The sequence below is a fragment of the Triturus cristatus genome, chromosome 10 (genome assembly GCF_964204655.1).
Source record: "Triturus cristatus chromosome 10, aTriCri1.1, whole genome shotgun sequence".
NCBI classification, from domain to species: domain Eukaryota; kingdom Metazoa; phylum Chordata; class Amphibia; order Caudata; family Salamandridae; genus Triturus; species Triturus cristatus.
In genome coordinates this window covers 1,167,304,337-1,167,325,441 of record NC_140593.1, presented here as the reverse complement: position 1 = coordinate 1,167,325,441, position 21,105 = coordinate 1,167,304,337, and the positions used below count along the sequence as shown (strand labels likewise).

At 39.5% G+C, this 21,105-nt stretch overlaps 1 protein-coding gene across 1 annotated transcript in view; it reads left to right on the top strand.

Moving 5' to 3' along the window:
- The window catches only part of LOC146796864 (extracellular calcium-sensing receptor-like), a 228,735-nt gene that overhangs the window by 109,633 nt on the left and 97,997 nt on the right, over positions 1-21,105 (top strand). The window contains exons 4-5 of the mRNA XM_085631402.1: positions 14,888-15,724; positions 15,897-16,124. Of these exons, the coding sequence (XP_085487528.1) occupies positions 14,888-15,724; positions 15,897-16,124 (1,065 nt within the window). The remainder of the gene's footprint in view (positions 1-14,887; positions 15,725-15,896; positions 16,125-21,105) is intronic.

Below are 21,105 nucleotides of genomic sequence, written 5' to 3'. Positions count from 1 at the left end.
TTTTGAATTCTGTAAACTTTATTGTTCATCCATTTACGATGCAAATATTCGACATGGCAGGATTATTTGATTGCAATTGCACTGTAAATATCTAAAATGTGGATATAGAAGAAGCACGAGTCTAATTACCTGCAATGTGCACACTCGTCATGTTTAATTGTTGGAAATACGACTTTTTTGTCTTTTTTGCATGCAACCGCACTAAGTCATGACAATGGTTTGTTAATTCATGAATTTTTGATTAGATTTTTACTATGATTGCCATTTTGACCCAATTATAGGCATAAGACTTTTGTTCGAAATTACGTTTCATGCAATGCTATACAATAGTAGTATTTCTTTTATGTCTATTAACCTCGAGCATGTATTTCTACGGCTGTTGGAATACAGGAAGTTACTTGACAAAGGCTAACGCCGAAACGCGTCGTCCTGGATTAAGCTAGCGCACAAATAAAGTTCGTTTGTGCCGTTTCCTGGTGTGCCGTCTCTTCTCTCTTTGAATTGATGCTTGGAGGAAAGAACCGTAATCATATATATATATATATATATATTATCTACTGGCGGTCACCAGTAGATAGTTGTAGTTAGGACCGTGTTTCCATAGGAAATCTGAAAATTATATTTTGAATAACTTTGGCGGCGGTTGATGAATCCTCGCGAAATTTTCAAAACTAATGGGGCGCCCCGCTCAGCTCCTACCCTGAAAGTCTCGGGGTGATTCGTCAAGCGGGGGCCGAGAAAAAAGGGGGTCCCAAAACGCGTTTTCCCCATGTTATTTTCCATAGGACCTTTAGTCGAAGGTACAGCCCGAACGGCTGAACAGAATTACTTGAAATTTGGAAGAGAGGTAGTCCTCAGGTCAGGCATGTGCCTTTTGCATATATGGAGTCAATCTGTACAGTAGTTCCTGACAAAATTGCAGTTAAATATCTATATGCGCGCACCGTGCGCGCACCATGCCGTGCGCGAGCGTAATTCTGATTGGTGGTTACATGTCAGTCAACATTCGAATCGGTCGAAATCAGGAAGTGTTGTCCGCCATTTTGTTTGTTTTGGGTGCGACACTGAAAAAGAGAGGTGGCGAACGTGAAAAGGGGGCAGGGCAGAGAGTTCCTGACCCCCTAGCATTTGTCAGGGGGTCCCTGAAGGACCCCGAAGGGTGAAAAAAACATTTTTTTTTTTTTTTAAATCGTGGGGTGCGTGCACGGTGCGTGCGCGCACGGTGAAAGACCTTCAAAAAAATATATAATAATACATACATAAATTAGCATTTAAAAAAACGTACAAATTCACTTTAAAAACCATAGGTTTCACACACGTTATAGTTCGGAATTAGCATTTAAAAAACCTTGCAAATTCATTTAAAAAACCATATAGTTAGTTCAGATAACTATAACTCGCGTGACCGCCACTCTATCACAAGGATGATGTCATCAGTGATGTCATGAGTGATGCCACTGACCATGTCATGAGTGATGTAATATGTGACGTCATGAGCAGTGGATTGCGGGCGCGCGAGTTATAGTTATCTGAACTAACTATAACGGGGGAATTTCAATGGTTTTTTACGAGTGAAATGTCCAGCTAACTATAACATGTGTGAAACCTATGGTTTTTTAAGTTAATTTGCAAGGTTTTTTAAATGCTAATTCCTAACTATAACGTTTGTATAACCTATCTTTTTTTAAGTGAATATATATATATATATATATATATATAACCAAACACTTCCCTGCTCCATACGAAGAGAGCACGCACACAGAGAATGCTGGGTTCAAAGGCATTTTTTATTTCAAAGGGCCTCCTCCGACCCGGCAACACAGAGATACGCTTTTCGGCTGTCACAGCAGCCTTCAATCTGGTGAGCACCATTATGTTAAAACCATTTTTACTGTTTCAGAATCATCAACATAGAAAACAAACTATGGTTCCGCACATTAAATCCTAACATAGAAAGTTAAAAGCGTGCACACAAATGCATTCACGTCAAATTAATAAGATGGTTATACTGGTCACAATGATAACGAAAATGATAATATATATATATATATATATATATATATATATATATATATATATATATATATATATATATATATATATATATATATATATATGGGCATATTTATATAAGTATATATTTTTATGTAGTAATAAATATATTTACATTTGATTTAATTAACATTACATTATATTAATGTTATATTAAAATATTTAAGATTTAGTATTTTAAACTACATCTGTATTAAAAAATATATTTTTGTACATACCATTGTAGGTATAGGGAAACAATATTTTTGTGAACAATTTTTACCTCTGAGCCAAAAAATGGCAACCTCAGTCTTTCTGATTTTCCCTAGTAATGTCTACCACTGGTAGAGTGTAGGGACTGCAGCCGCCTTCCATTCCCTTGCGATGGATAAATGTGCTATAATAATAGCCACAGTGATGGCTGCCAACACTGAACTATATCTGCTTTCCTACCCATATAATATCTCTAGCAGTTAACAGCAAGTCAACCTGGAAAAGCAAAGAGATATATTGAGCTACATTGCTCCAAACGTGTGTTAATAATGGACAACTAACAAATATATGGACTATGGGGCACATGCATCAACGAAAATACCGATCGCAGAATCGGCCCCTTTGCGACCGATATTTTTGCTATTGGGATGCATCAACCCAAATGCAAATTCCCAATTTAGGTAATCACAAATTTTCCGTTACCTAAATTGCAAATGCATTTAGGGAATCTCAAATTGCAATTCCCTATTTGGAATGCAACAAGCATTTCCTAAATGCAACTTCGCATTTAGGTAATGCAAATTAACATCAACTGCAAAGTTGATGGTAATTTGCAAAAACTTTGAAAAATGCACAAAAGTGCATTTTTCAAAGTGCATTGTGGCTTGCACACATGATCTTAGGGCATGTGTGTGTGCCACCAATTTCGGGGGTGCATCAGGGTGGCCTTTTGGCCCCCTTGCACCCTTGAAATTGCATGCGCAATTTGCGAGTACCTATTTGGTACTTGTAAATTGCGCATGCAATTCCCATTCATTCAATGAATGGGAAGCTAGTCCCTAATTGTGAATTGGAATTTGCTGTACACAATTAAGAAATATGTAGGAATCGCTAATATTTTAGTGAAACCTACATGCAGAGGCAATTGCGATTCCATAATTGCGATTCCTTAATAATCGCAATTATGGAATCACAATTTGCTACCTTGATGCATGTGCCCCTATATTTTCAGCAGCTAATTCACAACTTGGGCAGCCGCATCTATTGCCGAATGTTTTTAAAACCCATTTATCCACCTTCTCCGATGTGTAGTACAACATACAGAGGGTTCTATATGGTTGCAACTTCAAATAAACAGACCAACAGAAGAATAGATAGTTTCAAGGGAACTCTTCATGTACAGTGCCTGAACAGGCAAGCTGAGCTTAGAGCTTAATTTTTACGTGAGAATACCAAGGTCATCCTCCTAAATGACAGTCATTTATTGATGCAGTGGTCTAATAGTAAGTCTTAAAGTCTGGAAGAGATCCCTCCCACATCGATCGGTGGGCAGCTTCAAGTACCGAACTAACTTTCTAGCCTTTTTATACCCTATACCAAGCTGCTTATTGCTCTCTCATACCTTCTAAAAATGTATTTGTCACCCAGAGTGGAATGGCACACAAAAGGAACAAAAACTCAAGAAAAATATTCATTTTAATAATGTTACAATGACCAATGATACAGCTAGGTTGTCGATATTAACTCATTTTAATGATAGGTTGAGATAGTAACTGTTCATAATTCAATGTGATGATCCTATTAACAGGTGAAGTAATCTTGACACCTGAAGTTTTGGTGACAGATACTGTGGTAGGTTCTTTAAAGGAAGATGAATAATGAAGAATTTTTTTTTTTTTTTTGAAGATTCAAGTAGTAACCTGAGACTTCCCCACATCTGTAAGCCTCCTCATTTATAGAATGCAAAGCCAAGGCTGGTTCAGAAGAATACACTGTAACATCATCAGTAAGCACTGATCTTAATCTAAGTTCCATTCAAAACTTTAGGCGCTATCCTTGGACTGCAGATAAGAAACTGTAGGTATGGCTCCAAATAGAGGGAACAATGGACATCCCTACCATGTGCCACAAGAGATTTTGAAAAAGGAAGAACAGTGTCCAGTTAAAACCACAAATGCTGTTGGATATCCCTCCAAACACTGGACAAGATCAATATATCTAGGCCTGAAGCCTACATTTGGAGGGTTGCACACAAAAAAGACTATGAGACTATCAAATGCCTTATCAGCATCTAATAATTTCATCCCGCACTCCTTCCCAGACTATTTGCGGCATCACACATTGCTTTAGCTGCATTGATATCACTGGTAATATCCCTGTCTGGATGAAACCTCAGTGGTGTGCACAATTAAATATTGAGTACAAGTAACCATCCTTTTAGTCAGTAAATCAATCAGTCAGCTTGGATTTGTAGATCACGAATGATCACCCATGAGGGTTTCTAGGCACTGGGTTCTTGCTGGGATCAGTCGAAGTGCCAGGTCTTGAGACCTTTTCTGAATTCAGGGAGAGAAAATGCTGTTCGGAGGTGCAGGGGGAGGTTGTTCCAGGATTGATAGGTATGTAGCAGAAGGGGCATCCTTTACTGTTGCTATGCGGGAAGTATGAGTGAGGGCAGAGGAGGCCGAGCGAAGGTGTCTAGAGGGGTGGTGGAAATTCAGGCGGTGGTTGACGTATGCTGGTCCTTGGTCATGGAGGGCCTTGTACGCGTATGTCAACATCTTGAATTGGAATCTTTTCTGGAAGGTGAGCCAGTGGAGGTGCTTGAGGTGGGGGATGATGTGGGTCCATTTGAGGAGGTCGAAGATAAGATCAGTATCATCTGTAGTCTCTTCAGGCATTGGTTGGTGAGTCCTGCATAGAACGTTTTGCTGTAGTCCAGCCAGCTGGTGACTAGGGCTTTAGTGTTGGCTTTCCTGGTGTTAACAGGAAGCCATCTGAAAAATTTTCGGAGCATGCGGAGGGTGTGCAAGCAGGGGGAGGAGACTACATTGATCTGGTGATTCAGGGCGAGTTTGCTGTCCAGGATGCTATTGTGGTTGTGGTCATGGTCTGTCAGCATGGATGTGGGTCCAAGTTCAGAGGGCCACCAGGTGTCATTCTATGGGCAGGTGTTGTTCCCAAAAATCAGCACTTCCGTCTTGCATTTTTGCATATATTTTGGCATCTGCATTAAGTAAACAAAGAGAGCAATATGACCCTTTTTTAAGAAAGATGTTATCATTAGTATAGGTTAAAGAGTCCAGAATATTACTACCTTTCTCAATATACAGTATGATTATAAATATTAGAGGTGCCAATATATCTGGAAAACGGTATAAAATTCCACTGGCAGAGCATCTTCCCCTACTGCCTTGCCCAACAGTAACAAACTAATGGTTTTCTTCAACTATGCAGGTGTAAGCGGACCACATTGTTGATTGCCTTCACATGCAAAGGGCTGAGCCTAGGAGTATACACATTTGAAGGATTTTCCCCCACATTACCTTGACTTAGAGCATGAGACTGAGTATAAAGATCCTGATAGAAGCTCTTAAATTGTTTAGGAATTACCTGCGGTTCATAATGTTTTGGCCCATCTTTATCCATGATACATTTGACTATATTCTGGTTCTTTTTACCTCTATTCTATAAGCCACTGAAGCCTTTCCCTTCTGTATACTCTCGACACTGCACCTACACTTAATCATATTGAATCGGATCTTTGGTTCATTTAAATCTTGCTCTACAATAGCTTGAGCTTGTTTCCACTCCCACCAAAGTAGTTCCATGTACATTGTCTGTGCTTGATCCTTCTGAGATCTCTTGTGCTCAGATACGAACTGCACGGTGACAAAACCACCCGCCCCCTCCCCCTTGCAAAGGATTTCATGGTATTCCAAACTATATTAGGAGAAGTATAGCCCACATTAACCAATACAAATTCCTCCAGCTGTATACTCATCCTATCTATGAATGCACTATTACATAATAGTAAACTTGGAAATGTCCACCGACCAGGTTCTTTCAAAGAATTGGGGATACATTCCTCCAACTGTATACTCATCCTATCTATGAATGCACTATTAGATAATAGCAACCTTGGAAATGTCCACCTACCAGGTTCTTTCAAAGAATTGGGGATCTGAAGCATTAGCAGAAAAGGTTTATGATCTGGGGTGATTTTGGGAGACAATTCGAAATTGGGATTCCACATTAAGACTTGATGAACTACAACCATATCTATTCTAGAATAATGCCCATTAGATTAGGAATAACATGTATACCTGGGCTGAAGCAGATGCAGAGTCTTCCACTGGTCAACACCATGTACCTGTTCAGCTCCTTCATGGACTACTGAGTTTTAGCCATTGAAAATCAGTAGCACTGCTAGTTGTGTCAAGCTTGTAACTCATCATACAATTTAAATCACATGTGATGGCCCATCCTGGCAGACCTAATCTCTATATTGTATGTTGCTGTGTAGGAGAAATACACAAAGCCCAACTTGCAGCTACACCCTGTCATGTGAGCCACAGACAGGCTGCAGACAAAGCCAACTTTCTAAAAGTACCTACAAGGGAATTTGCTCAACTATGTAGAAACAGCAGAGTTTACAATGTCAGGCATTAAATGATAAGGGCACCTCACACCCTTTACAATGAATGATACGCCGAACTTTGGCGGTGATAAGGTTTATGCATGATGCATGTTCCAACACTCTTGTTTCTGAGCTAACTGAATGAAGGCACACATTTCTTATGTTCTTGCATCCTTGACCTGCCAAATTAATTTTGATGCATTGCCCTGATAAAGGGCCCTCTCTCTACAAAAGAATGTTGTTGTCCTGAAGATGGTCTTAAAGATTTATAACATTAGAAGAACAAAATGTTGACCAGCATACTCTATTTCCTTTAGAAGAACGTTGCATGTAATGCTTTGCCTAATATGCAGGAAGAATTTGTTGTCTACAATAGATATTAGAAAGGGGTATTGGAACAAAGTGACTTGTAGATGTTCGTTACTTGGAAGATTATGAAATCTCTGTCACTTTTGTTCATGTAAAGACTGTACTGTACCCTTAAAATCTGTGAATGCGATTATACATTTTCTATTTACAAAGAATATACCTGTTTGTATATGATTTACTCATCCTTGTTTACACTAAAACATTTACATTTATATCCACTCCTTGGGATTCATAAATGGAATTACTAATTGTTTCTACATATTTAAGCAAGTTTCCTTGTAGGTACTTGTACCAGACAATAGATTTTGTTACCCAAACCCACAAGGGTATATCAGGTTACCCAATTGAGTGTACAACATTCTACAAGTGGCATTTTCATAGTTGTAATTTAAAATCTGACTTTACCATGAGAGACAATTTTTCATTAAAACTTCAAAGACACCAACTGTGAACTGGTTAGCTGCTTCCATTTGGAAATTATCACTTATTAGATAAAATAAGTTAACTCCAACGTTAGCCTATGGGAGAGGTAGGCCTTGTAATAGTGAACAACACATTTAAGAGTTTTTGCTACCAGGATATGTAAAACTAAAAAGTTCATGTCCAACTTTATAAATACACTGCACTCTGCACTTAGGACTGTACAAACCCTACCCAATTGGTGATATGTAGTAAAAATGAGGGTTTGGGCCTGGTAAAAGGATCATTTATTTTGCCTGGTCGAAATGACGGTTTAAAAACTGCACATGTTTTAAAGTGTTACTTGAGTGGGTGGCACGATCAGTGCTGCAAACCCACTGATGCAAAAAGAACAATTGATGGACAGAATGTTGAACAATTTCAAACATTCACTCCCAGTACAGAGATCTGGGCATGAAACTATCATTTTTTTGCTCCCCATGCCATTCCAGTTTGAACCTACCCATATGCGAATCTGCCTTGACCCTGTTCCCCGTGGGAACAGTCCAGCCCGAACTGCCAGGCCAAGTTCTCCCTGGACTGGAAAAAAAGCATCTTAGGACCAGTTTTGAGGTTTCCCCCCTCATCAGCCAGGCTAGCTGGACTCCAGTGGCATGCAGAGCACGGGACCCACATCTGAGTATACCCGTCCCACTCAGGGGGACAAATGCAGAAGGAACAATTGATAGACAGACTATTGAACAATGTCAAACATTCACCCCAGTACACAGATCTGGGCTTAAATCCATGGTGTTTTTGCTCCTCATGTCATTCCATTTCAAACCTAGCCATATGCAAATCAGCCTTGTCCCTGTTCACCATGGGAACAATCCACCCTGTACTGCCAGGCCAGGTTCTCCCTGGACCAGAAAACAAGCATCCTAGGACCGGTTTTGTGGTTTCACCCCTCATCAGCCAGGCTATCTTGACTCCAGTGGCAGTGCCCATGTCTGGGCATACACCTCCCACTCAGGGTGACAAATGCAAAAAGAACGATTGATGGACAGAATGTTGAACAATGTCAAACATTCACCCCAGTACAGAGATCTGGGCTTAAATTCATCATTTTTTTGCTCCCCATGCCATTCCAGCTAGCCATATGCAAATCAGCCATGACCCTGTTTCCCATGAGAACAGTCCAGCCTGAAGTCCAGGCCAGGTTCTCCCTGGACTGTAAAACCAGCATCCTAGGGGTAATCCTTGTGTGGAGGGACTTGTTTAATAAGTTATTACTTAAAGGGCGAAAGCTGCCTCAATTGTGGTGAGAGGTAAATATAGCAATCATACTAAAACCAAATAAAAAAATCCAACCATGTGTGAATTGTATAGACCAATCTCTCTGCTACAAAGTGATTACAAGGTTTTCTCATATATTAGCTAATCGGCTCTCAGGGGATATGGGAAAGTTCATAGGCAGGTATTAAACCTGTCAGCCTTTAGGGTGCTGTTCTCCCAAACATTTTGCCTACTTACCTCCATTTTTCTGCTAAAATGTGTTTATGTTGCCCTTTGGACTTTGTGCACTTTGACACTACTGACAGAGTCAAAGAGCTTGTGCTACCTCTCCTAAACATGGTTAAATTGTTATACACCTGATTGGGATATTTAATTTACTTATATGTCCCCTGTAGAGTGGTTTACCATATACCCAGGGCCTGAACATTAAATGCTTCTAGTGTTCCTGCAGCATATATTGTGTCACTTATGTAGCTCCACAAAACATGTCCCAGGTCTGTCATTACAGTCTGCATGCAAATATGACTTTGCAATATAAACCCCTTGTCAAGTCTGCAACCCATCATTTATTGCATATAAGTCACACCTACGGTAGACCGTAGGTAGTCCTTAGGGCAAGGTGCATTTTTATTAAAGGGTTGGGCATGTGCTTTTGAGCTTACATGTTCTGGAAGTGAAAAACTCCTAAATTAGTTTATCACTACTGTGAGGCCTACCTTTCTAATAAGATAATATTGGGCTGCTTTATTACTTTTAATACATGTTAACCTTTGATTTGCATTTCTGAAAGAGGATAAAACCCCAGACACCTTACTTTTACATATTACCAAAGGTGCAGACAAAAAAAAAAACACTACCTGGCAGGCCTATTATGTCAGGCATAGGTTCGGTGTTAGAACCTCAAGCAAAATTCCCAGACCACTTCTTAAGACCACTAGTCCGAAAAATGCCCTCCTATCTGAAGGATACCAGAGACATTCGTGTACTACTCCAGACCTTGAGATTCGACAAAACCACAGGCATCTTTATTACACTAGATCTCGAGGCGTTGTATACCAGCATACTGTAAGAGGCATCACTAGGGGTAATTGAAACTATACTGATTAGCGAGGAATGGGAGTCAATTACACCAAAGAGGTTTGTCCTGAACTGTGCTAGAATGGCACTGACAAAGAACTACTTTGAATTCAAAGGAGACAATTATTTACAGACCCACGGAATTTCGATGGGCAGTACATTTGTGCCAAGTCTAGACTGTCTGTATGTCCATGATTTCAAAATGAAGAACATTTATGAAAACTACAACCCTTTTGACACCAAGGTGCTAATATGGAAAAGGTTTATAGATTAAATGTTTCTGATCTGGAGAGGTTCCGAAACAGAAGCTGCAGAATTACTAACTTGGCTAAATACCAGAGATGAATATCTGAACTTCAACATGACTACAAGCAGAGAATCAATCACCTTCCTGGACTTGAAGATCTGGTCAGAAAATGAGGTACTCAAAACAGAGGTGTTTTACAAACCAACCAATGTGAATATTCTCCTTCGATACAATAGCTTCCACCCAAAAGCCCACAGAGACAACCTACCAGTAGGGCAGTTCCTGAGACTATGTAGGAACTGTTCAGATAAAAAAATGTATGAGGAAAATGCAGCGTTACTGGCGAAAAAACTAGCAGATAAATCTTACCCTAAATGACTGGTAAATAGGGCAAACAAGAGAGCGAAACATAGTCCAAGAGAAACATTATAAGAAACACACACAAAACCAAAAAACACCAGGATAGTGTGTGTAACCACCTATGGCACAGCATCCAATGCAGTCAAGAGAATAATACTGCGACACAGGGAAACTCTGAATTCTGGAATGTTAAGGTTAGAGAAACCAATGTTTACGTTCAAAAGAGCCAAATCATTGAGGGACTAAGTGGTGCACACCTGCCCACAACTGACAAGCGATGAGAACCGTATGCTACAGACGATGTGGAACCTACCAGAAGTAGTAGGTAATTTCCTATGTGGAGGTTGCAATGCCTGCCCCTTGACAAGAGCAAGCAAGGAGATCAACCTGGGGTTGAGAACCCCCCGGCAACTGAAAAAACATTCAAACTGCAACAGTAGTAATGTTGTATATGTAATCACATGTACATGCCAGTTAAGATACATAGGTATGACGACAGGCAAAATAAAAGACTTGTATCAATGAACATCGCAGCACATTCCGATTTGGGAAGTCCATCACAAAACTGATGTGACACTTTCAAACATATGGCCACACAGAGAACGATTTCACCTGGACGCTGAAAGAAAAACAACTCACATCAGTGAATGACAACAGTTGTTGATACTGGAACAGAAATGGAATTATCACCTCTCAAGCCAAACTAGGGGTTAAATGAGGAAATACCATGGACAGCTCTAACCTAGAAACAATTGGCAGATGGGGATATATGAAACACAGAATCTAATTCAAGTCATGTGAGAAATAAATGAAACACATCCTGAAACTCCATCAATGATCAAACTTGATGGTCTGAGATCGAAACCAATGATCTATGGTCCACAACTAAAATATTGATTGAGAAGCTAATATAACATAAACAGGATACACCATTTTAACAGGAGGCAAGTGCTAAACCACGCCCTTGGGGAATCTTCTCAGGCAGGATACGCAGTAAAGTCTAGTTGTTGTCCTCTCCAAAGCAGAAGCAGCACCTACAGGCCAACCAGCAAAGCAACACAAAGCAAAGGGGCAGTAGTCCTCCTCACAGCTCTTCTACTTGGCAGAGGTTTCTCTTGATCCAGACATGTTCAAATGTTCTGGGGTCTGGGCCCCACTACATATAATACATTCAACCTTTGAAGTGTGCAGGTTTCAAAGAAAGTCTTTCTTGCTTACTAGAACCAGTTTTGTCCTCCCTGGTACAGGAACACTACCGGGGTGGAGATAGCATTGTAAAAGGTAGACATATCCCTATTCAGGTGCAGGTGACAGCTCCTCCCACCACTATTGCTCAGGAAGACCCATCAGGATATGCAGTGCACACCTCATCCCTTTGTATGAGTGTCTGGAGTGAATTCCTGCATTTAAAAAAGAAAAATGAAACTTTTCAGTTTTATTTTTTAAGGGCAGGCAGCGGTCCCAGGGACAACTGCGTGCTCTTAAAAAATATTTTTGCTCCCCGTTCCCATTTGTGAGTGGTTTACCACCGACTGCAAGTAGGTGGTAAACTTCGAGTGTTTTGCAATCGCAAATGCTGTCGCAAAACAATTATACATTGCTGTTAGACTCACTATTAGGAAGGGATGCCCTTGGCATGCCCCTTCCTAATAGCGAGTCGCAAACCATATTTTGTGAGTCGGTAATAGGTTACTGACTCGCAAAATATGGTTTGTGCATGAGACAGACCAATTTTGAGGTTGCAAACAGGCTAAATTCCCATTTGCGACCGTAAAAAATGGTCTTACATCTGCCCCAATGTCCACTGTTTGTACTTTGATCTTTTTGGTGCTAGTCTTTACTAAAACATGTTAAAACTCATAACTAGGATTGCATTTTAGTTGCTTTAGTATCAAATAATTTATAAAAATTTGCTCTATTTTTCTAAATTGGTGTAGAATTGTTCTAATGTTGTCTTTATTACTGCTTGTGCGTTGCATAGATACTTTGCATATTGCCTCTAAGTTAAGACTGAATGTTATTTGTGCAAAGCTACCCAGGGGTAAGCACAGGTAAATTTAGTAGCTTTTTGTGCTTCATCCTTCCAGGGATTGGGTATGTTGTTTGACCAGGGCTCACATTCCAGTCAACTTACAAATCAGTTTCTCACAGGAGGGATCAGAAGTGTTTTTTGTCAGGGAGGCAAATACGGAAATTGGTTTATCAACTGGTTGCCATAATTGACCGTGCTACTTTTCCTTGCACCCCTCTTGCAATAGGTGCTGTGGATTCCTCCAAAGCTCTCAATACTTATGGCTACATCTCAAGTGCTTTGATTTCACCTAATTTCATAGAGGTCATAAAATCCTGGTATCTGAATCCCACTGTCGAATTTTTGTAAATAAGCCTCTAACAAATACATTTTGCGTATCAAGAGGTACTCGCTACAGCTATCTCCTATTTTATTCAATTTGTTTATTGATTCCTCAGCACAACAATTGAGAACAGTCTGCGAACTAGCTGATTTTGAGGTGGAGGCCTACAAGACACAAGTGTAATTGTATGCTGATGATTTAATTTTATATACAAGTTGCCCTGATACCTTTCTGCAAAGGTTCAAACCATTGGCTATAGCACTTGGTGAACTGTCAGGGTACACTTTCAGTCACGATAAACCCAGATAATGATGTGTATTATTGTGATTAGGCCTGAAGGTGAGTCGGAATGAATGATATATCTTGACATAGACATATTTCATCATTTGGACCAGATTCCGTTGAACAATTTGACTAGAGTAGCATCTGAAATTAAAAAGCCAAAGAAGAAATTGACCTTTTACTCTTACAATATACGGAAGGGTCACCCAGGTATAGATGTGCGTTCTCCTAAAAATTACATTCTTATTTAATATATACCCTTGCGCTCAATACGGTAACCATTTAGCAGGTTCAGAGTGATATTAATAGTTTTAATATGGGCCTCTAAGGAGACGGGATTACTTGGAAGAAGCTGAGCAATAAGCTAAAAGAAAGGAAGGCCTACAACTCCCTGATGTACTACTCTATTGTTAGGCCTTCCAGGTTAAGACATTTAAGATGTTCTTGGTTGTACCAGACTCATCAGATAGTGGTATTTTTTTTTACAATGATTAATACTCTAAAGTTTAAGGAAGGTTTTCTTCCTAAATTTGGATCACCTCAGAAAGAAATCAAGTATAAGCAGCTGTTGAAGTTGCAGCCAGGCAATGGAGTAAGGTTAGGCTCAAACTCCTGATCACATATTATAATGCTGATGTCCGATTTGGAACTCACTTAGCACCTCACAGTACTGAAAGATGTGATGAGTCAACTGTTAAGGAATGCATTTGGGAACCAGCTCAAGGAAGAGGGCCTGGAGTAATGGGGCAATCTGAACTTTAAAGCCAATGGGAACCTTTCTAGACTGAAGTCCCTACACTTGATCTCATGGAATGGGGTGGACAGATGGGAAAAATGTGACAAGTGCAAATTTGAGGAGGAGATACTGTCGCAACTGGCAAACAGGAAGGGGGTTGCCAAATGGTATAGCTACTTATGTGAGGTAAATGATAAGACAAGGACACCATCATACCAAATGTGGAATGGGTGTTTGCAGGAAGAAGTTGTCTGATTTGTGGCAAGCATCTTCATTATGCCTTATTCTGTTATTGCACCGGCCACTTTCAAAAGAAATCACCTTTTTATCTTATACATGGCATATTGGTCCCCTCAAAAGATGGCAAAGTGGATGCATCAAACTGTGCTGATTTGTTTGAAATGTGGTGAAAGCAGGCAATGTCCACATGTTTGTAAATTGTCCAGCTTAAATATTCTCTAAGTAGAATTAAATCTAAAGCTCATCATGCGGGACATCCAGTTAAGTCCAACAAATATTTTATTTAGGGTCTCTAATAGAGAATGGTTGGTTCAAAATAGAAGCAAATTAATATTTTTCCTTGCCCTGCTGATTAGTACTTGATTTGCAAAAAATGGGTAGACCAGCAGAGGACTGACTTTATATGATCATGAGAATTAGCACACAAGACCATGTGTGCTTTACTGAAAAGAGAACCTGGTTCTGTCAACCTATCATAGAATGATTTAAGTCAGCAAAGTTGGTCCACTCATTATCCACTTTTCTGTCTAAGATCTGGGGGATTGCACGGGTGAAGGGCCCCTCATTTAGGAGGCACCCTTGTCCTGTGGTATGGAGGAGACTTGTTCAGCTATGCTATTGCAGTGAATGGGTTGACCCATCAGGATTTGACATAGATAGACTGGAATGAGAATTGTATGAGCTAGTGATTAGGACTAATTAGAAAAGCAAAATGATGTATTATTCATTTATGATTGAATACCCTGTCATTAGTAGCATGTAAAACATTTACTTTACCAAAGCAAACATATTACAGTAAATTTACGTAGAGAAACTGTTCTATGCATTAAAAATTAATACAACAAACGTGTTTTCCATCACAGATCAGTTATGCTGCAGGACTTCCAATCTTAAGTGACAAAATCCAGTTCCCTTCTTTCTTTCGGACTGTGGGAAGTGTTTCTTTACAGACAGATCCTTTAGTACAGTTACTTCTTCACTATAGGTGGACGTGGATTGGAATTCTGGTCTCGGATAATGACCTCGGTCTCCAGGGCAGCCGCATGTTTAAAGAAGAGGCAGCAAAGAATGGGATTTGCACTGAATTCTTTGAGATTCTCCCTACACAAACCAAAAGATCCCCCTTAGCCCGTGTCACAAAAATTATTCAAACATCCTCTTCCAATGTAATTGTGTGTTTTGCATTTCCAGTGGATATTTCCCTAGTTCTAAAAGAGATATCCCTGCAAGGGATCACCAGAAAAATATGGCTTGGAACATCAAGCTGGATTCCTTCACCAGTTTTTTCACAGAGGGAGCTCTGGAAAACATTGAATGGCACGCTAGGAATGACAATGCAAAAGAGAGAACTCCTTGGGTTTAAAGAATTCCTTTACAGCATTGACCCACTAAAGGACACTAATGACATCTTCATGAAGAAGTTCTGGGAAGAGGTTTTTAATTGTAAATGGATGGATGGATTTAATGAAACAAATTCCAAGAACATGACATTTGTGAATGGATTCTGTACTGGTAAAGAAAAGTTGGAATCACTTGATGCATCAGTGTTTGAGGTGAAAGATGTCACAACCCCCTACTATGCATACGATGCAACCTATGCCTTGGCAATGGCACTGCATGATCTACTTCATTGCAGTCATCATGAAGGTCCATTCTCCAACAGGGCTTGTGCAGATCCTAAGGATTTTCAGCCATGGCAGGTGGGTGCAGCTTTGTATTGATGCTTGACTGGTTTCTTCATTAAAAGTGGAATCTTTTCCCATGCCATATCACGTCTCTGAATTGTCCTTACAGACCCAGTGCATCTGGGACATTGCCTTGCAAAAATCTTCTTCATCCCTTTTCAAGTCATATTTTCTGGTTTGTACACAGATGTGCCACTATGTAAAAAATGTTCGCATGAGGAGCTCTGCTGGAAGTGAATTCCTTTTTGATTCAAGTGGAGATCCACCATCACTAATGGAGCTGTTTTATTGGCACATGACATCCAATGACACCAGCAGTTTTGTTAAAGTGGGAATCTACAATGGCAGAGCTTCAACAGCCTTAAAGCTGGTCATTAATCAAAGCAACATTTTATGGGGTGGAAAACATACTGGAGTAAGTATGATTTAGATGTTCTTCACATCCAAAACTGTACTTATGATTTGTTTACAGGACACTTGTCTTAGAAGATAGACAACCTGATGCATAATGCACCTTGTACTTCAAATTTTGATATAAAATGTAAGTTTTGCCTATACGTATATGTGCAGAGTTCTCAAAACTGTGGAGTCTCCACACATGTAAGTAGAGATTTTAGTAGGAAATGTCTGAGGTGCACACTGGAGTCGGTGGGAAAAAGAGGAGGCACCTGAAGGGGATGGTATAAGGGGGAACTGGAGGGGTTTAGGAAGAGTTAGGGAGGGGGTTAGGGAGAAACATCACCCACACAAACACACAAAAGTAAGCCAATTGCATTACTCTGGGGGTGGAGGCTTGTAAATTGCATTGTTGTTGTAAGTTTACACTCAGAATATATGAATATCAAATGCAGTAAAGTGTAAACTTCCTTAAAAGTGTAATTTAACCTGAGAATCAGACCCATTGAGACATCAGGGCTTAAAGAAAGAAGACAAAGAACAGAAACCTTTCTTTGCTTATTTATCGTCGGTCAATTATCAATATAAGGAAATGTTTTGTCAGTAAAATCTGTGAATTTACACTTTTAGTGCTGAGATCTCTGCTTTATCTGAAGGTCATATGTTTCAACCTTGGTTAGTGCTGTCAACAGACAATCTTGTTCTAAGAAGGATCATTACATTACTCCAATTAAGCTGAGTAAAACTAAGACATTTTAGCATCCTATTCATAAAATCAAATCATAACAATGATGCACTTTACTTTGAACCTCAAGATGCTGCTTCGCTTTCTACTGGTACTGCAAAGCAATCATCCTAGATGACTCATACAAGCTGCAAACGGCCTAACAACACTTATTCATTATTGAAAGTGTATTTTATTCAAAGCATAACAAGACCTTATAGAATGCAAGATGCATCCTTGATCATTTTGCTGTCTAGACTATCAATATATCAGCCCTAAAACCTTTAATATTGTCAGAGATGTATACTCGCAGGACTACTCACAAAGATAACTTCCATTTGTCAGTAATTTGCAGTAATTCACACATGTAATTTACTCTTACAACAACAACAAAGAAGGCTTTATTCGATTGTTATATAGACAATCATAAAAGCAAGTTAAAAATAAGAAAATCATTTTTCGTTGCATTTGATTTAAAATTCAGTTAAGAAATTAATTATAACAAAATTAAACTAACATAGCCCTCTTTCATATAAAACAATTAAATTAGCATGAGTGTCCTTTGGCTCGCCATTTTCATCGTAGCTGACAATCTTAAAACGCATTACAGAAGAAAAAGATGCATTTTTTCGTTAAATGCAGATCAATTAAAATTGAGACGGGATAAGCTAACACAGCACTCTATCATATAACATTAGCTTAGCATACATTTCCTTTGACTCAGCGCCTTTCTCAGGAAAGTTGCTATCCTAAAAACAGTGTGCTCCTTGTCCAAATGTTGTAGTGCCAAGAAAGTGGGACTACACTGCCGGAGACCAAACCACTTTAAGACGGGTACAAAATAGATACTCCTCATGTGGGTATAAAATTTACAAAAAAGGACAACATGAATCGTAGATTGAGCAGAAATATTATCGCACGGGAATGGTTGGAGATCAGGAGCCCAATTGTTCATCTTAGGGTGGGTAACTAATCTGTGAAAAAACGCCAACCTTAATCGGGTTAATAGGAACCTGTTGTGAGCTCCTCGTACAAAGATTAAATAGGGTTGAATATTAAATGAAGTTAAAATCAGTTGGTTATGCAGGACTGTAGGTTTTAATATTTCACTTGACATTCTAATGGAGTCCAGCAGCAGGATACCCTCTTTTCTTAAATCCTTCCTAGTTATTGACTGAATGGTGTTCGGGTTAGTAAAATACTCAAGAAAGTCCCTTCTAGTTTCAGAGTATCCAGGAGGATATCTCTGTTCAATTTACCCTCTTCTTTAGTCCAGAGCCTATGCCATAATAGCACAGGCTCAAGTTTGAATAAATCGGAGATGAAGGGAAGCTCCAACTCCGCATGGCATATACATGCTGAGGTACCATTAGGAACGGTAAGGATGTATCTTAAGAAAGAGTTTTCTGCTCGTTGGATGGGAAGCGAGTCAGAGAACCCCCAGACTCCTGCCCCGTACACTACTGCTGAGACACACTTTGCCTTATAAATAGCAATGAGTTCCTCCGGTGGTCTTTTACCCAGTTTCCTGGCAAAGGTAGTAATGGCAGATGTTGAACGTAGGAGTACTAGTTTTTTATCTGCAACTGTATGAACCCATTTATCATTGTGGGCAAACAAGATACCCAGGTATGAAAACCTCTTAGTTACCCCAATCTTTTGTCTGGACACAAACATATCTCTAGATATTTTGGTGCCAGTGCCACAACGCATAATGAAAGTCTTGGAGGAATTTATCCTTAAACCAAGATCATTCATGAATGAGGAAAAACTATCAAGCACTCTTTGAAGGCCTACTTGTGTGCGAGACATCAGCACCGCGTCGTCCGCATACAGGAGTGCAGGTATCGGGCATCCAGCCACTTGGGGGTAGTGGTGGTTATCCTTAAGAAGGGCCCCCCCCAAACTGTTAGTATAAAGGTTAAAAAGGAACGGAGCCAGGATACAATCTTGCCTGACTCCGCTCTTAATTGGGAAGGCGGCAGAGCACTCACCCTTCAGGCCACAGCGCACGTTTGCCTTGGCATCATTGTAATAACGTTTGTAAAAATAAATAATCTGAGCATCAACTCCCATATCATCTAAAATTGACCAGAGCTTACTATGAACCATGCAGTCAAACGCGGCCGTAAGATCAACAAATGCTCCACCGTCCCCAATCTGGCTCGAAAGCCGTATTAGAGGTCAGAAAGAACAGAGTTCTCCTCAGCCCAATCCTGGAGGCGTTCTAAAATTATTCTGCCCGCTACCTTTGTTATCGCATCTAGTAGGGATATTGGCCTGTAGCAGCCCGGGTCCTGTCTATCCCCTTTTTTTTAAAAATGGGCACAATCGTAGATTCAACCCAGGTAAGTAAAAAAGGAGTGCTACAGCTGGCGTTAAGCACCTGAACTATAATGGGCCCCCAAAGAGAAGAATTTGCTTTGAACAAGTCTACCGGGATTCCATCAGGTCCAGGGGCCTTGCCCCCTTTGCTGCTGGAGAGTGCCCGCTCATCCAGAGTAAACAGTAGGTCGTGATGTTGGGGTGAGGACCCCAGGCTGTTATTCTCGCTAATATTGTTATCCATCTCCAGCGAGTTTACCTCACCTGTATATACTCGTGAGAAATTATTAATCTATAGTTCCTCACTAATAGCGATTTCAAGGTAGGGGCCGTCCTCTCTTTGCAAAAATGGTGCCTTGACAGCCTTCCAAAAGGCAGCCCTGTCTTTGGCCAAAGAGGCCATGTGTAATGCCTCCCATGCCTCCTTTTTCAGAGTGGTTTCTGTCCCTGATTGCTTGCTTATATTCTACTCTAGCTAGCCTAATCAAAGTCAGATTTCTCGGGATCTGGTGCAATTCTTTTTTTTAGGTGGGAGTAGGCTTGAGTACACCTAGAGTCAAACCATCCCTTTGGGTTCCTTTTACTGCTGTTCCGTCTGAGGAGGGACTCTCTTACTGCGTTAGAAATCCTAGAGAAAGAGGCTAAAATGTGGGCTGGTGCGGCTGTTACACTCAGACATGTCTCTATTGCAAGTCTACACTTACCCACCACTGTCGTGATTAATGTTGCTTGATCCATTATGTTCCACATTATGTTCTACATTTTCTAACAATTGATCTTTATTTTTAGACACCTTCAGTGTAGTTTGACGGCCAAGCATAGGGGAAAATGATCACTAAGTGAATAATCTGAGACTTAAAAGGAGTATAGCCTATGTGCTTGACAACTAGATATTAAAACATAATCGATTGTCGAGTAAAGACTTCTGCCATTGAATGTCCAGGGCATAGGAATAGGTGCTGGGCATAGTTCGATGGCAAAGCCCAGATCAAGACTAAAAATTAATTCATTAAAATACTCCCCTAAAATTGTATGCCGAAAGTGTGAAACACATGCCCCTTCTTCATTTAGAGCTCCACATAGATTATCCTCAGCGTTGTCTCATAGCGCTCAGTTAAAGTCCCCTGCTAATATTAACATAGTATCAAGTAGCAAATTGCTCCCCACAGATTTCAGCAACTGCAGCATATTATTAACAACAATTCCTATTTGTTCTTCCGGAATGTTATTATAAAAGTTAGTCAAGACAATTTACTCTTACACTTTTGAATAACTTTGCTACTTTTGCGCTATACACAATATTTGTGTGTAAAGTCACTCTACAGTGTACACATCTCCACTCGTGCAAGCCAAATTTAGAATGCAAGCTACTGATTCTAAAATGGGACAGTACTAAGTCCAGCACCAGACATGGCCAACCACTTACACTATAAGACTCTCTCATAGAAAATAATGGAGGTACAGACTTGAGATAAACCCAATAGGAAACAATGTTAAATTAAAATAAATGATATAAATAATTTAAATTATATATAAATTATATATAAATATATTCTATTGCTAAGCAAATATAGAAAGATAAATCACATTTACTAATAAATTATAACATACTTAACAACCTTAAAAATATTTATAACCATTAATTTGTATCAAAAAATAAGAAAACTACTTTAATACCATACATAAACTTTTAATAATCATTAATGCATAATAATTATTTTTACATTACGTGTAAATGTACTTTTTAATTTCTGCTTCAGAAGAATTAATTTTAATGTAATTTTCAGTATTTAAATCAATTTGAAATGTAATTAAAAAATAAGTTATTAATGCTGTAGCATTTTTTTCTTGTGTAACTTACAATTATAGTTAACATGAAGAAGCATCTACTGAAACGTTTTCTAAATATTTGTAATTCTTCCTATACTTTACCTTAGGGAGATATGCCCCC